This window comes from Molossus molossus, unplaced genomic scaffold (assembly GCF_014108415.1).
Source record: "Molossus molossus isolate mMolMol1 unplaced genomic scaffold, mMolMol1.p scaffold_m16_p_12, whole genome shotgun sequence".
NCBI classification, from domain to species: Eukaryota; Metazoa; Chordata; class Mammalia; order Chiroptera; family Molossidae; genus Molossus; species Molossus molossus.
This window is the reverse complement of record NW_023425347.1, coordinates 57,055,969-57,072,903: the sequence shown is the minus strand read 5'-3', so window position 1 is coordinate 57,072,903 and position 16,935 is coordinate 57,055,969. Positions and strand designations below refer to the sequence as shown.

Sequence of the window (16,935 nt, the reverse complement as noted above, 5' to 3'; positions counted from 1 at the left end):
AAGGACATAATTAAAGTGTTGATGAAGAAATGAAAAAATTGGAACCTTCTTATAATGTTCATAGAATTTTTAAATGGTGGAGCTATACCTGAAAACAATCTGGTAGTCTTTCAAAAGGTTAACATGGAATTATCATATGACCCAATAATTTCATTTCTAGCTATATATCCAAGAGAAATGAAAACATATGCCAGTATTATTCATAATAACCAAAAAGTTGAAACAAGCCAAATGTCCATCAAATGATGAATGGATAAATAAAAAGTGGTATATTCATACAATGGTCTATTATTCAGCAATAAAAAATGGAATACTGATACACACTACAACATGGATGAACTTTAAAACATTATACTAAGTGAAAGAAGCTTGACACAAAAGACCAACTACTACATAATTCTATTGATATGAAATGTCTGGCACAAGAAAATCCATATGGACTAAGAAGATTAGAAGTTGTTTAGGGTTGGGTTTGGGAATTTGGGGAGAAGAGAAAGGGACTGCTAATGATTACGAAAGCATTTCACAATTAGATTGCAGTGATGGCTGCAGAACCTTGTGACTACTATAAAAAATACTGAATTATACATTTTAAATAGGTGAACTGTATGGTACGTGAATTACATCTCAATAAAGCTGTTAAAGCTTTTATTAAAAGGCAAAATATGAAAACCCTTTTTATGCTTCATCATATTGCAAAGTCTACAAATAAAACAACCGTATGTAAGAAAAAATTATACATTTAGAAGTATTTCATATAAAACACTCTTACCTCCAGTGCTTATCTCTACCTCTGTAGAATCTCTTTCCAAACTCCCAGCACTGCTAACAATATTCATTAAATGGATCGCAGTCCAAGCAAAAGGCATACGATATTTCCCAAGTCTTTGGCAAAACTGATCAGCTTGACTTTTCAGCTTCTCCAATTTTTCCTTATTCTGCAAAACAAAACTTTATACATTATATGATTATGCTCAAAAGAAATGAATTAAAGGCTATTTCATAATAAATAAATACACAGATTAAGAATTCTCAATTCTCAGCAACTATCTACCTTTCAGAGATCAATTAACAGTGTATTATTTTAACCACTGAACAAACTCAACCTGTTCTACAAATGTATGTATAGAATAAGTCTTTGAAATTTTTGTTTGAGATTATCTAATATTTGAGAAAAGAAAGAAGAGCAAGTATTAAACTTCTTGATGCATTGTAAGTGCTATTTTACGAAAGGAAACATAACCATGTTCTAGTCAGCAACGGCAAACTATAAAGTATCCTAGGTTATGACTTGTTCATTTTAAATATTCTTAAAAAATCCCTTAGAGCAACCATGAGGTGGGAGTGTAGGGCACAAATAGGCAATGACAAGCTCAGAACAGTAATAAAAGAAGCAAAGAAAAATGTACTATAAGAGTACTAAATCCTGGAAGAAGACTAATAGTCCAAACAGTGTATGCCTATCTGGAAGACATCTTGAGGCTGGCTCAATGTTTAGGCTATTCTTGAAACAAATACTAAGGCGATAGGCAACCAATGGTCCAAGTGTGAAAATCTACATCAAATTCCTCACATATTCTTTCCATACAGTATGTCTGTTGGTGAGGTATACTCTATTGACAGTGTCCTGTGTTAAGATTCAGGGCTGGGAAAAGATGGAAGGATAGCTACATGGTAGCACTTCTATTGCTATACCTAGTATACCTTAAACATAAGTTCTTGTTTTAAAAGCCTAGATATCAAGTATACTTAATTCTATCAGCATATGTAAATATATAAGAAGAAATGTGGAATAAGCTACTATTATACCTAAGAGCTCCATATAACAGAACAAATTTAATTTGTAAATGACAACCTGGGAAATCCAGAATACTTTAAACCTGCTTTCAACCAGATAGGCAGGGTTCAAAGAAAATTATAATGTGCTCGGATCTATCTATAATAGCAGAAAAAGCTATTCTTGTTCTGAACCTCAGAAAAACAGAAAGCAAAACATTTTCTAGTTTGTCAAGTATTTCTCAAGTATAACTCTCCAGGATATTTCAAGTATTAAATCATGTGTTAAAAGATCCAAGATCATCTTTTATTCCTATACCTAACTCAGGGTATCTGGAATTTGGCACCAATTGTTGACCAATTATTTTTGCTTAAGTAGTTTATCCAAATTCTAGAAATGAGTCATTTGATGGTAAAACAGAAATTATATTTCCTATTTTTACCACATTCTTAATTATCTACAGCTAGATGGAAGTCTAAAATAGTTCTGTTTTGCTAGAAAAAGTTCCATCAATATCACTATTCTGTAAATATAAGAAAAAAATTGATTATTTAGAAATTCAACTGAATTAATTAGTTTTCTACAAGGAAAATAATTTAAAGAATCAATTAGTATTTGGTGAGGGAAAGTTTAAAGATAGAACACCACATGGCACAAGCTAGGTGACAAAGCAAATAAAGAAAGAAACTGAGTAGGTCAAGAGAAAAAACAAATTAGTTAAATTATTTAATATGTTTTATATAGTAGTCTCCCAAATTACAATTTGGGAAATTACAGGTTATTTAGAGTTGGGGTTGGAAACCTGGGAAGAATGGAAATAACAAGCAATAAATATAACAGTGGGGGGCAATGAGAGGCATGATATTCTATACCTTACTGGCATCTGCTTCTTTGAAAATCATATATGGTTCTGCACACTCTCCAATGTCTCCTTGCTGTAGGACTTTTTCTAGCTGTCAAAGGCAAAAATTAAAGATTAAACTTAAAAAAAATAAAATAAAATAAGCTATCAGCATGGAATGCAAGGATGGTTCAACATATAAAAATTAATCAATGTAATAAATCATATTAAAAGAATGACAAAAAATACCCACATGATCAGTTCAAGTAATACAGAAAAGGACAAAATTCAATACCCTTTCATGAAAGAAACACTCAACAAACTAGGAATCGAAGAAAGCTACCTCAACATAACCAAGCCCTTATATTCAAAACCCACAGATAATATCATATTCTGTGTTAAAAGACTTAAAGTTTTTCCTTTAAGATCAGTAACAAAATAAGATGCTATTTTGCTAATTCTATTCAACATAGTAACTGGAAGTCTGAGTCAGCAATTAGGCAAAAAGAAACATTCAAATTAAAAAAAAAGAAGCAGCCCAGCTGGTGTGGCTCAGTGACCCATGCACCAAGAGGTCACCAATTCAGTTCCCAGTCAGGGCACATGCCAAATCCTCAGTGGGGGGCATGCAGGAGGCGGCCAATGGATGTTCTTGCTCAACAAAGTTTCTATCCCTCTCTCCTTACTCTCTCTCTAAAATCTATAAAGAAAAAAACATTTTTAAAAAAAAGAAAAAAGTAGCCCAGCTGGTGTGGCTCAGTAGTTGAGCACTGACCCATGCACTGAGAGGTTGCTGGTTCAATTCCCAGTCAGGGCACATGCCCAGGTTGCAGGCCCAATCCCCAGTGGGGTGCATGCAGGAGGCAGCCGATCAATGTTCTCTCTCCACGATGTTTCTATCTCTCTCTCTCTCTCTCTCCCTTCCAATCTCTAAGATTCAATAAAGAAGAAAAAAAAAATTTTTTTTTAAAGCCCTGACTGGGTTGGCTCAGCAGTTAAGAGCGTCAGCCTGTGGTCCAGAGATACCCTGGTTCAGTTCACGCTAAGGGCATGTACCTCAGTTGCAGTTTATCCCCAGCCCTGGCTGGGGTTGTGCGGGAGGCAGCCACTCAATGTGTCCCTTTCACATTAATCTCTCTCTCTCTCCCTCCCTCCCACTCTATCTGAACAAAAATGGAAAAATTTCCTCAGGCGAGGATAAAAAAAATTTGTTTTAAAGTAAAATTATCTGTTGCACACAACAGAAATGCCTAATATTCCACACACCAAAAAAACAAACAAAACAAAACACTTTAGAACTAATAAATGAATTCAGCAAAGTGTCAGGATACAAATAAGTTGCATTTCTATACACTAACAATGAGCAATTCAAAAAGGAAATTAAGAAAATAATTCCATTTACAATAATATAAGAAAGAATAAAATATAGAGTTCAATGTAGCAGAATACAGCCCAGAAATAAACCCTTGTATAGGTGCCAAGACCATTCAATGAGAAAAGGACAGTCTTTTCAACCAATGGTGTTAAAATATAACTAGATATCCAAATGCAAAAAATAAAGTTAGATCTGTACTTTTTTTTATCCTCACCCGAGGATACCTTTTCGTTTTTTGTTCAGATAGAGTGGGAGGGAGAGAGAGGAAGAGAGAGAGAGAGAAACATCGACGTGAAAGGGACACATCGAGTGGTCACCACCCACACGACCCAACCAGGGCCAGGGACAAACTGCAACCGAGGTACGTGCCCTTAGCGGGAACCAAACCCAGGACTCGCTGGACCGCAGGCCGACACTCTAACAGCTGAGTCAAACCGGCCAAGGCAGATCTGTACTTTATATCATATATAAAAATTCATTCAAACTGAACAAAGACCTAAACATACACCTAATAAAACTGTTAGAAGGAAAAATAGAGGAAAGCTTCATGACAATGTTTTCATAGATTTGAGACACATACAAAGAAGCACAGACAACTAAAGTAAAAACAGATAAATTAAACTACATCAAAATTTAAAACTTGTGCATCACAGAACATAATCAACAGGGTGAAAAGATAATAAATGAGAGAAATCATGTATCCAATAAGGAGTTAATATCCAGAATAGATTTTTTCAAATTCCATAACTTGACAACAAAACAATAATAATCTGATTATTAAATGTGCAAAGGACTTGAGTAAAAATTTCTCCAAGAAAGATATACAAAAGGCTAACAGGCATATGAAAATATGCTCAAACCACCAATGATCAGGGAAATGAAAATAAAAACCACAGTAAGATATCATCTTATATCCATGACAATGGCTACTGTCAAAAATAAATGAATAAATAACAAATACTGGCAAGGATATGGAAAATCTGGAACCCTTGGCCACTACTGGTGAAAATGTAAAATGATACTTCCACTATGGAAGCTAGTACAAAGGTTCCTCAAATAGTAAAAACAGAACTAAAGCCCTGACTGGTGTGGCTCAGTCGGTTGGGCATTGCCCTGCGCACTAAAAGATTCCTGGTCCAATTCCCAGTTAGAGCACATGCCCAGGTTTTGGGCTCCATCCCCAGTAGGCAGCATGTAGGAGATGGCCAATCAATGTTCTGCTTTCACAATAATGTTTCTCTTTCTTTCTCCCTGTCCTTTCCCTTCCTCTCTCCCCAAATATCAATAAGAAATATATTTTTAAAACAGAACTGCCATGTAACTCGGGAAATCTATTAATGGGAATATACCCAATAAAATTGAAAGCAGGGACTCAGATATTTAAACAGCTGTTTACAGAAGCATTAGTCATTAGCCCCATACTGCTCGTTAAGTAATACACAGAAACAAACACAGTGAGGCAGCCAAAATGAGGAGACAAAGAAACAAGTCCCAAATGAAAGAACAGAACAAAACCCCAGGAAAAGAACTAAGCGAAATGGCCCTGGCCGGTTTGGCTCAGCGGTTAGAGCGTCGGCCTGCGGTCCTGAGAGACCCGGGTTTGGTTCCCGCTAAGGGCATGTACCTCGGTTGCAGTTTGTCCCCGGCCCTGGTCGGTTGTGCGGGTGGCAGCCATTCGATGTGTCCCTTTCACATCGATGTTTCTCTCTCTCTGTTCCTCTCTCTCCCTCCTGCTCTATCTGAATAAAAAAAAAAAGGAAAAATGTCCTCGGGTGAGGATTAAAAAAAAAAAAAAAAAAAAAAAATGAGGAGACAAAGAAACAAGTCCCAAATGAAAGAACAGAACAAAACCCCAGGAAAAGAACTAAGCGAAATGGCCCTGGCCGGTTTGGCTCAGCGGTTGGAGCATCGGCCTGCGGTCCAGAGAGACCCGGGTTCAGTTCCCGCTAAGGGCACGTACCTCGGTTGCAGTTTGTCCCCGGCCCTGGTTGGTCGTGCGGGTGGCAGCCACTCGATGTGTCCCTTCACATCGATGTTTCTTTCTCTCTCTCTCTCTCTTCCTCTCTCTCCCTCGCGCTCTATCTGAACAAAAAATGGAAAAATGTCCTCGGGTGAGGATATAAAAAAAAAAAAAGACAAATTCTGACCAAAAAAAAGAACTAAGCGAAATGGAGATAAGCAACCTAACAGATGCTGAGTTCAAAATACTGCTTATAAGGATACTCAATGAACTCAATGAGAACCTCAGTGAACTTAGTGAGGGCCTCAAGAGCATAAAAAAGGACCAGTCAGAATTGAAGGAGGCATTAACTGAAATAAAGAATAATTTACACAGATTCAATACTAGAGTACGTAAATCCAAGAAGCAAACCATCGATTTGGAATATAAGGAAGCAAAAAACACCCAATCAGAACAGCAAAAAGAAAAAATAATCCAAAAAATGAGGATAGTGTAAGGAGCCTCTGGGACAACTTCAAGCGTGCCAACATTCGCATCTTGGGGGTGCCAGAAGGAGAAGAGAGAGAACAAGAAATCGAAAACCTGTTTGAAACAATAATGGCAGAAAACTTTCCTAACTTGGTGAAGGAAACAGACATACAAGTCCTAGAAGCACAGAGTCCTAAACAAGATGAACCCCAAGAGGCCCACACCAAGACACATCATCATCAAAATGCAAAAGGTTTAAGACAAAGAGAATCTTAAAGCAGCAAGAGAAAGGCAGCTAGTTACCTACAAGGGAGTACCCATAAGGCTGTCAGCTGATTTCTCAAAAGAAACTTTGCAGGCCAGAAGGGAGTGGCAAGAAATATTCAGAGTGATGAAAAGCAAGAACCTACAACCAAGATTACTCTATCCTGCAAAGCTGTCATTTAGAATCGATGGCCAAATAAAGACTTTACCAGACAAGAAAAAGTTAAAGGAGTTCATCACCACCAAACCGTTATTATATGAAATGATGAAGGGTCTTTTTGAAGAAAAAGATAAAATATATGAACAAACAAAATGGCAATGAATACAAATCGATCAACAATGGAATCTACAAACAAAATGAACAGGCAGAACAGAAACATTCTCACAGATACAGAGAACATTTTGTTGGTTGCCAGGTGGGAGGGGGTTGGGAGAATGGGTTAAAAAGGTGAGGGGATTAAGAAGTACAAATTCTTTTCTAGATGACAAACTTCAAAGGGAAAGGGGTTGGAGGGTGGGAAGAAATAAACCAAAGAACTTATATGCATACCCAATGGACACAGACAATAGTGTGGGAAAAGGCGGGAGGGGACGGGAGTGGGGAGGAGGGGGTCAATGGGGGAAAAATGTGGAACATCTGTAATACATTCTGCATTCAACAATAAAGATTTTAAAAATATAAAAAAACAACAACAAAAGGCCACAAATGGCTCAAATTCTTAATCACCAGGAAATGATAGATTAAAACCAAACTGATATATCCTTGCAGATGCACCAGAAATAAAAAAGAATATATAATAAAATAAAAATGTAAAATACAATAAAATCTAATGATAGCAAGTGTTAAAGGAAATGAAACAACTGACATTCTCAGCCACTACTGATGGTAGTGGACTGGACTAATCATGTTGGAAAACTGGTTGTTTCTATTAAAATTGAAACTATAAACACACTGTTATCTATTAATGCAACACCTATCTATATACTAAATAGAAATGAAAATATACTTGTACCAAAAGTCATATGTGAGAATGTTTATAGCAGCATTACTTACAATATCCAAAAGCTATAAATAACACCAATGTCCATCAACAATTACAATAGACAAACTATGATATATTCATATAACAGAATATTATACAAAATGAAAAACAAACTACTGTTACATGAATCTTACAGTCATAATTCTTTAGCACACCAGAGAACAAAAATATATGTCACATGATTTCTTTTCCATGAAGTTCAAAAAGAGTCTAAACTAATCCATAGTAATAAAGGTCAGAATAGCAGGAGTGAGCTCAAACAAGTCTTTTGGGTAATGTTCTATATCTTGATCTGGATGTTGGTTACTGAGTTAAGTATACAAAAATTAATGAAAGTGTATACTTTGTTCATGTTACTAAGAGTAAATAAAAGTTTATAAAGAAAAGATAACTGAATTTCTATATACCACTGACAAAATTAAATTCTGTATATACTTAAAAACTAACAAATTTTAATGATATAATTTAAAATAGGATTAAAATTATCAAATTACCAGGAAGAAATGAGAGGAAAAATCCTAAGAACATGGGGAGATATACCATGTTCACTGACTAAAATATTCAGTCATTTTAAGATGTAAACTTTCTGTATTTAATGTAATCCCAGTCAACATTCCAGCAAGAAAAGATAAATAGACCAGTGGAATAAAAAAAAAAACAACTTGATAAAAACAAGCTCACAAACGTGAATACTTGGTTTATAACAAAGGAGACTTTGCAAAAGTAGTAGGGAAAAAAACACAGTCTTTTCAATAAATAGTATTTGGTTATCCATATTTGGGGAAGGGGGAATGAGATTAATTTTCATCTCTACCTCACTGTAAACACAAAAGACAATTTCTTTTTTTTTTTTAATCCTCACTAGAGGACATTTTTTTCCATTTTTTGTTCAGATAGAGTGGGAGGGACGGAGGGAGAGAGAGAGAGAGAAACATCGACGTGAAAGGGACACATCGAGTGGTTGCCACCTGCACAACCCAACCAGGGCCGGGGACAAACTGCAACCGAGGTACGTGCCCTTAGCGGAAACCGAACCCGGGTCTCTCTGGACTGCAGGCCAACGCCGACGCTCTAACCGCTGAGCCAAACTGGCCAGGGCACAAAAGTCAATTTCATAGATTACAGACTTATATGTGAAAGATAAAATGATTAATCTTACCAAGGGATCACTTAAGAGAATTATGTTCTTGACTTTGGGGGAGGCAAAAAATTCATATTCGGAATACAAAATACCGCAGCCATAAAGAAGAAGGTTGATGAATTAGACATTGTGTAAAACTACAAACTCTGGTTCATCAAAAAATAACATCCTGGAAGAAAGCAAGCACAGAGTGGCAAAAAATGTGAGGTATAAAAATAACCAGCCAGCCCTGGCCAGTTTGGCTCAGCGGTTAGAGCGTCGGCCTGCAGTCCGGAGAGACCCGGGTTCGGTTCCCGCTAAAGGCACGTACTTCGGTTGCAGTTTGTCCCCGGCCCTGGTTGGTCGTGCGGGTGGCAGCCACTCGATGTGTCCCTTTCACGTCGATGTTTCTCTCTCTCTCTCTCTCTCTCTCTCTTCCTCTCTCTCCCTCCCACTCTATCTGTACAAAAATTGGAAAAATGTCCTCGGGTGAGGATAAAAAAATAAAATAAAATAAAATAAAAATAACCAGCCAGCCCTGGCCGGGTAACTCAGTTGGTTAGAGCGTCATCCTGATGCACCAAAGTTACAGGTTTGATCCCCAGTCAGGGCACATACAAATATTAACCAATGAATGTATAAATAAGTAAAACAGCAAACTGATGTTTCTCTCAAATAAATCAATAAAAAAAATTTTTAATAAAAATAACCACCAACAAACATCCAGAATATATTAAGAATCTTGACAAATTGATATAAAAGTCAAACCAACCCAATAAAAATATGGGCAAATGATTTCAATGGGCATTTCACAAAAAAGAATATCCAGTCCTGGCCGGTTTGGATCAGCGGTTAGAGTGTCAACCTGCAGACCAGAGAGTTCTGGTTTGGTTCCCGCTAAGGGCATGTACCTCGGTTTCGGTTTGTCCCCTGCCCTGGTTAGGGTTGTGTGGAGGGCAGCTGGTTGATGTGGCTCTCTCGCATAAATGTTTCTCTCTCTCTCTTACCCCCTTTCTCCCTCCTGCTCTATCTGAAGATGAATGCAAAAATGTCCTCAGGTGAGGATTTAAAAAAAAGAATATCCAATGGCCAATAAGCATATAAAGATAGTCAAATCAGTACTATCAGGGGAAATGAAAATAAAAAACAGTGAATACCAGAATCGCTATAATTAAGAAGACTGACAAATTTTCAGTTTTGTAACAGTGTAAAATGTTGAATCCCTCTGGGAAACTTTTTGATATATTTATGCTAAACATACATCTACACCAGCAATTTTCAACTGGTATGCCACAAGAATTTTTAAAACATGCAATACCTGACTAATAGTCAGGGGCACTGACCTCTTTCCCTTAGATTGTCAAGTAAAAAAAAAAAAATGACAACAGCCAACACAATAGTCATCTGGTGTGAATGCCCTGTCTTGAATCATAAATATATTGGTTATATAATATAGTTGAATCTTATACACTCACTTTCATAATAAGGTTGCACCTGACTGGTTAATTCTTAGTACCAGAAATTCTTATATACAAGTATAGGCACTTGATTTTTTAAAAAGTCACTTTGGCCCTGGCCGGTTTGGCTCAGCAGTAGAGCATCGGCCTGTGGACCAATGAATCACAGGTTCAATTCCGGCCAAGGGCACGTACCTCGGATGCAGTTCATCCTCAGCCCTGGTCAAGATCGTATGGGAGGCAACCAGTTGATGTGTCCCTCTCACATTGATGTTTCTCTCTCTCTCTTTCCCTCCCTTCCACTCTATCTAAAGACAAACAGAAAAATATCTTCGGGTGAGGATTTTTTTTTTTTTTATCCTCGCCCGAGGACATTTTTCCATTTTTTGTTCAGGTAGAGTGGGAGGGAGAGAGAGGAACAGAGAGAAAGAGAGAAACATCGACGTGAAAGGGACACATCAAGTGGCTGCCACCCACACGACCAACCAGGGCCGGGGACAAACAGCAACCGAGGTACATGCCCTTAGCGGGAACCGATCCCGGGTCCCTCTGGACCGCAGGCTGACGCTCTAACCGCTGAGCCAAACTGGCCAGGGCCAGGTGAGGATTTTTTAAAAAAAGGTCACTTTGGAGCAAAAAGGGTAGGTAATTACTATTATTATTATTATTTTGTAAATCAATCAAAGTTATACCTGTTTTTTTGTCACATCGGCAAAAAATACATTTTTTGACATGCCACAGAATTTTAGTAACTGGTTTATGTGTGTTATGAGATGAAAGAGGTGTAAGATCACTGCCCTAAGCTAAGTAGCTTAGTAATATTCAAAGTTTAGGATTTGTGATCTTTATTCTTACTTGGTTGACAGTTAAACCATAATGCTCCATAACCTCAATAATTAAGAGTTTAGTATTTCTATCATTTAGGAACTCAATAATAATATTACAGTATAGCTCCTGTGATGGTTAATTTTATAAGTCAATTTGACCAGTTGTTTGATCAAATTCCAGATTAAATGTTGCCATGAAGGTATTTTTTAGAAGTGATTAACATTTAAATCAGTAGACTCTGAGTAGAGCACATTACCTTCCATGATGTGGGTGAGCCTCATCCCATTAGCTGAAGGCCACAGAGCAAAAACTGAGGTTTTTCAAAAAAAAAACATTCTCAGAACTACTTGCCTGAGTTTCTAGTATGTTACTCTGTGGAATTCAAATACAAGACTGCAATATCAACTCTTACCTGAATTTCCAGCCTGCCAGCCTGCCCTACAAATTTCAGACTTGCTAGCCCTCAGTTACATGAGCCAATTCGTGTGTGTGTCTGTGTGTGTGTGGGTGGGCGTCCATCCTACTGGTTTGTTTCTATGGAGAACCCTGACTAATATAACCCCTAACTCAAGAAAAAATTGGTAGCACCTATAGTGTATGTCAAGGAATATTAAGATGAAAAAAGTAAAGGTAAAATCTGTGCCCATTAAAAGCTGCAACATTGATAGGAAGATGAGTACATAGACACTACACAAATAAACAAATATATTTAACATTTTTCTCACCTTTATTACAAGAAAAACATCTTGGGAAGGATAAGTGATAGAAAAAATTGCTGATCTTGCCAGGGTGGTAATGGCAGCAGGTGGTACATGTGGGCGTAACAATCCTTTCATCTGCTCAGAATTAAGGTCAAAATAAAAGTTTTCTGAAATCTAAAAAATACAACCATATATTAAAATTTTAAACTTGTACATTTTATAAAAACTCACAAAAATCATACATACCCAATCTTAAACTATTACAGATATTAAAATATTTTACTGTAACAGTTTATCACATATGTCATTGACCATTCTTTACATGTCTAAAACAAAAGAAATATACAAACTATTTGGGAAATACAATACAATACACATAGTCTAAAGAAGCATATCCCAAACTCTTTTGATTAGAAATGTAACCTCTAATAAAGTATACAAAGAAATTTTTATGGAGATGAATTATTGTCTTTTAAAAATTATATGAATAGCCCAGCCAGTGTGGCTCAGTGGTTGAGCATCAACCCATGCACCAAGAGGTCACCGGTTCGATTCCCAGTCAGGGCACATGCCTAGGTTGTGGGCCTAATCCCCAGTGGGGGGCATGCAGGAGGTGGCCAATCGATGTTCTCTCTCATCGATGTTTCTATCTCTTCCTCTCTCTCTAAAATCAATAAAGAAAAAATTTTTTTAAATTATATGAATAATATATCAGCAGTTTTGATTTAGCAAATACAGGTTGCTCTAGCAGAGTGCCACTGCAGAAAACCATAATATTTTGACAGCAGAAGTTACTGAAGGTACTTCAAGTTTCCACTACACCTTAGGCTTACAATATTAAATTAATAACTGCGGTTATGAGATAGCCTTCTGTAAACTATGATCATAAAACTAACAGCAGTATTGAAGACAGAATATTTAAAATATACATAAATGATCTGTTGTCTAGTGAGAAACTGAAAGTTACATCAACAAAAACTTAATGTCATCATCACTCTTATCTTTTATAGATTGCCTAAAATAACTTTCTTGTACTATCTTTTCTATTTCTTAAAATAGAAGTTGCTTCTGACAATTAAAAAATGGGCAGAGGACCTAAACAGACATCTCTCCAAACAGGACATACAAATGGCCAGGAGACATATGAAAAAATGCTCAGCATCACTAATCATCAGAGAGATGCAAATTAAAACGACTATGAGGTATCATCTCACACCTGTCAGAATGATCGCCATCAACAAATCATCAAACAACAAGTGCTGACGAGGGTGTAGAGAAAAGGGGACTCTAGTACACTGCTGGTGGGAATGCAGACTGGTGCAGCCACTGTGGAAAACAGTATGGTGTTTCCTCAAAAAAATTAAAACTTGAACTGCTATTTGACCCAGTGATCCCACTTCTAGGAATATACCCTAAGAAGCCTGAAACACCTATCAGAAAGAATATATGTACCCCTATGTTCGTAGCAGCACTATCTACAATTGCTAAGATCTGGAAACAGCCCAACTGTCCATTAATAAATAACTGGATAAAAAAGCTGTGGTACATATACACCATGGAATAGTATGCAGCTGTAAGAAAGAAAGATCTCGCCCTGGCCGGTTTGGCTCAGCGGTTAGAGCGTCGGCCTGCAGTCCGGAGAGACCCGGGTTCGGTTCCCGCTAAGGGCATGTACTTCGGTTGCAGTTTGTCCCCGGCCCTGGTTGGTCGTGCGGGTGGCAGCCACTCGATGTGTCCCTTTCACATTGATGTTTCTCTCTCTCTCTCTCTCTTCCCCTCTCTCCCTCCCACTCTATCTGTACAAAAAATGGAAAAATGTCCTCGGGTGAGGATAAAAAAAAAAAAAAAGAAAGAAAGATCTCTTATACTTTGGGATGACATGGAGGGACCTGGAGAGCATGATGCTAAGTGAAACAAGCCAGGCAGAGAAAGACAAATATCACATGATCTCACTTATTTGTGGAATATAACGAACAAAACAAACTGATGAACATATTGGACCCATAGACATGGATGTGGGGTACAGACTGACAAACCTCATTAGAGGGGGTTGATGGGGAGGGAAGAGATAGACCACAGAATTTATATGCATGTATGTGTAACCAATGGACACAGACAACAATGCTGGGGAGGTGGGGAGAGGCAGGATCGGGAGAAGGGTGTCAATGGGGGAAAAAGAAGAAATATCTGTAACAAAAATAAATTAATAAAATTTTAAAAAGTTGCTTCTGCTACTGGCTTTTGGAACTCTTTCAATGAAATAAAAACTAGGTATCAACTAAATTATTTCATAATAAGAAAATATTTAACAAGTCTTAAATTTCTATTTTCCTTTTTAAAAGACCCCTGTTTAACAGTTCTCAAAAAATTGTTACTTATTTATCTTACAAAACAATTTAAAGTCAGGTTTCTGAAACCTGTGATTGTAACAAAAAACTATGTTTAAATCATATAAGCTTACCTTTTTCTTTTCCTTGACATCATACAAAGCCAAACTTGCAAAAATGGGTTCAATTTCAATCTCAAATCTTTAGGAAGAAAAGGAATAAAGTTGTTTAAAAATAAATATAAAATGCATAATTGGAGAGAAATGCTCATTCCAAAAATAATCTCAGTATCTTGTACTTTTCTACAGCTGTGCTACACCATCTATGCTATCCCCTTCTTCCTGAAACACTTTTTCAGGCATATCTTTCAGTTTATATCAACCATTACCTCCTCTAGGTAATCTTTCTTAATTTCTCCAGCTACAAGTAATCTCTGCCTAGAAGCTCATGGCATTTTAAGTCTATTTTCTGACACTAAGGACTTTTTAACTGATAGTTTGGTTATTTATGTATGTAGATATCTTAGATTTTAAATAAACTTTAAAAGTCCTAATGTTTTCTTCTTCAGAATATAAATCACATATTCAATGTAAAAAATTCAGGAGCTTCATAAAGATATTTGGAAGAAAATAGGAACATCCAAAATTCCACAACACAGAGAGAATCATAATTAACAGTTCAGTGCCTATCCAACCAAACTTTTCTCTACGTATAAATGCACTTGTTAAATAGATGACTTTTTTAAAACATAGAATGTATATATATTTTGTAGTCTGCTTTTTCAACTTAATATTTTATGGATAACATAAATATTAATCATAATACTTATGACATTAGAGAGAGAGGGAGAGAGAAATAGAAACATAGATGAGAGAGAACACTGACTGGCCACCTCCTGCATGCCTGCCACTGGGGATCAGGCCTATAACCAGAGCATGTGCCCTGACCAGGAATTGAACTGGGAACCTCTTGGTGCATGGATCAACGTTCAACCACTGAACCACACCTGCCGGGCTTGTCCATCTTTTTTTAACCCACTCCAGTAGGTAAGTGGTATTACATTGGATTTTTAATAATCCTTTCATGTTTAATTTTCACCTGGATATCCTCCTTTGACCTATTTTTCTATTTATTGTTTGACCTTTTCCTCATCATTTTATACCTCTTTATGTATGCTAGATATGAGCACTTTGTCAAGTACATGTGTTGGAAATATCTTCTCCCTCTGTATAGTGGAGGGGTGGAGAAAGGAAGACAGAAAGAAAAAAGAGTGGGGGATGGGGAAAGAAGACAAAGAGAAACAGATTTCCAACTGTCCTGCCAACTTATTGAAAAGGTTACCCTTTCCCCACTGTCTATAGTGCCACTTGTATGAAAAAATCAAACATGTATGTATAGCTCTATTCCACTGGCCTTTTTGTCTAACTGTATACAAACTGTAGTGTCTCAATTATGTGGATCCATACAAGTGTCGCTATCTGCTTGTTTTTGTAAAGCTGTTCAAAACTGCCCTACCTCCTTTTGACCCTTTGCATTTTCAACAAAAATTTTAGATGCAGCTGAAATTAAACAAAAATAAAAGGTAAGAGAAATATTCATTCCAATGACCCTTTGAAACCCTTAAGGTGCATTACCTCATCCCTAGTTAGACCTGACTCTTTCGTATATGTGAAGTTCTCATACCTATGTATGTACTACATTTGGTTATTTTCTCTTTTTAATCTGTCTCATGTTCATTTGATTATTAGACCAGAGGAAAAAATCTTGAGGGTAGAGGAAATTTTGTTTCTCTCTCATATGACTGTGCCCAGAGGGAGTTTCCATGAATGTCTAGACCAATAGTTTTCTTAATATTAGAAAATTTTGTCTCATGCAGGATAAGGGAAGGCTATTCTTAGAGAACAAAATGTAAAAGAAATTATTTTCAAAAATGTATTCATTTCTATAACTGACTAAAATAAAACTTTTACTTTGGACCTTTTCTGAAATTACAATGTGAACAAGTTCTCCCTTATCCTAATTCTAGATTTTCCTAACCAGAGGTAAATCAGATTACATATATATACATATATAATTCTTGATTCAGAATTTTTAACAAGAGCTGATCAAATTAAAGCTAAAGAACATAATGTGAAAAATCACTCTGTATTTTATTTCATTCAGGAAGAAATAATAAACTTATAACTTTATTAGTCAAGAAAATCATAAAGTAAAACCACAATGAGATACCACTTCACTTCACACTCAATAGGATGGCTATGATACAACAAACAAACAAAAAAATCAGACAATAAAAAGTGTTGATGAGAACGTGGAGAAATTAGAAGCCTTGTACTTGATGGTGGAAATATAAAATTGTACAGCTGCTTTGTGAAGCAGTCTGGCAGTTCCTCCAAAATTTAAACATGGAGTTACCATTCCAACCACTATTCCAATCCTAGGTATATATCCAGGAGAAATTAAATATACATCATACAAAAACATGTACATGAATGTCCAAGCAAGATGATTCATAATAGCTTAAAAATGGAAACAACCCAAATGGTTATCAACCAATGAATAGAGAAACAAAATGTGGTGTATCCATCCAATAGAATATCACCCAGCCATAAAAAGAAATGAAGTACTGGTACATGTTACAACACACATAAACTTTGAAAACATTATACTAAGTGAAAGAAAGCAGACAAAAAGATGCACATATTGTATGATTCTGTTTATAGAAATGACCAGAAAAAGAAAATTTATATAGACAAAAAGTAGATTAGTGGTTG

At 36.5% G+C, this 16,935-nt stretch overlaps 1 protein-coding gene across 8 annotated transcripts in view; it reads right to left on the bottom strand.

Moving 5' to 3' along the window:
* DOCK7 (dedicator of cytokinesis 7) overlaps positions 1–16,935 on the bottom strand; it is a 196,961-nt gene that overhangs the window by 144,626 nt on the left and 35,400 nt on the right. For all 8 annotated transcript variants that reach the window (XM_036255522.1, XM_036255524.1, XM_036255526.1 and 5 more), the window contains exons 8-11: positions 14,296–14,362; positions 11,859–12,008; positions 2,650–2,730; positions 773–938 (exon numbers count right to left, since the gene is read on the bottom strand). In XM_036255522.1, the coding sequence (XP_036111415.1) occupies positions 773–938; positions 2,650–2,730; positions 11,859–12,008; positions 14,296–14,362 (464 nt within the window). The remainder of the gene's footprint in view (positions 1–772; positions 939–2,649; positions 2,731–11,858; positions 12,009–14,295; positions 14,363–16,935) is intronic.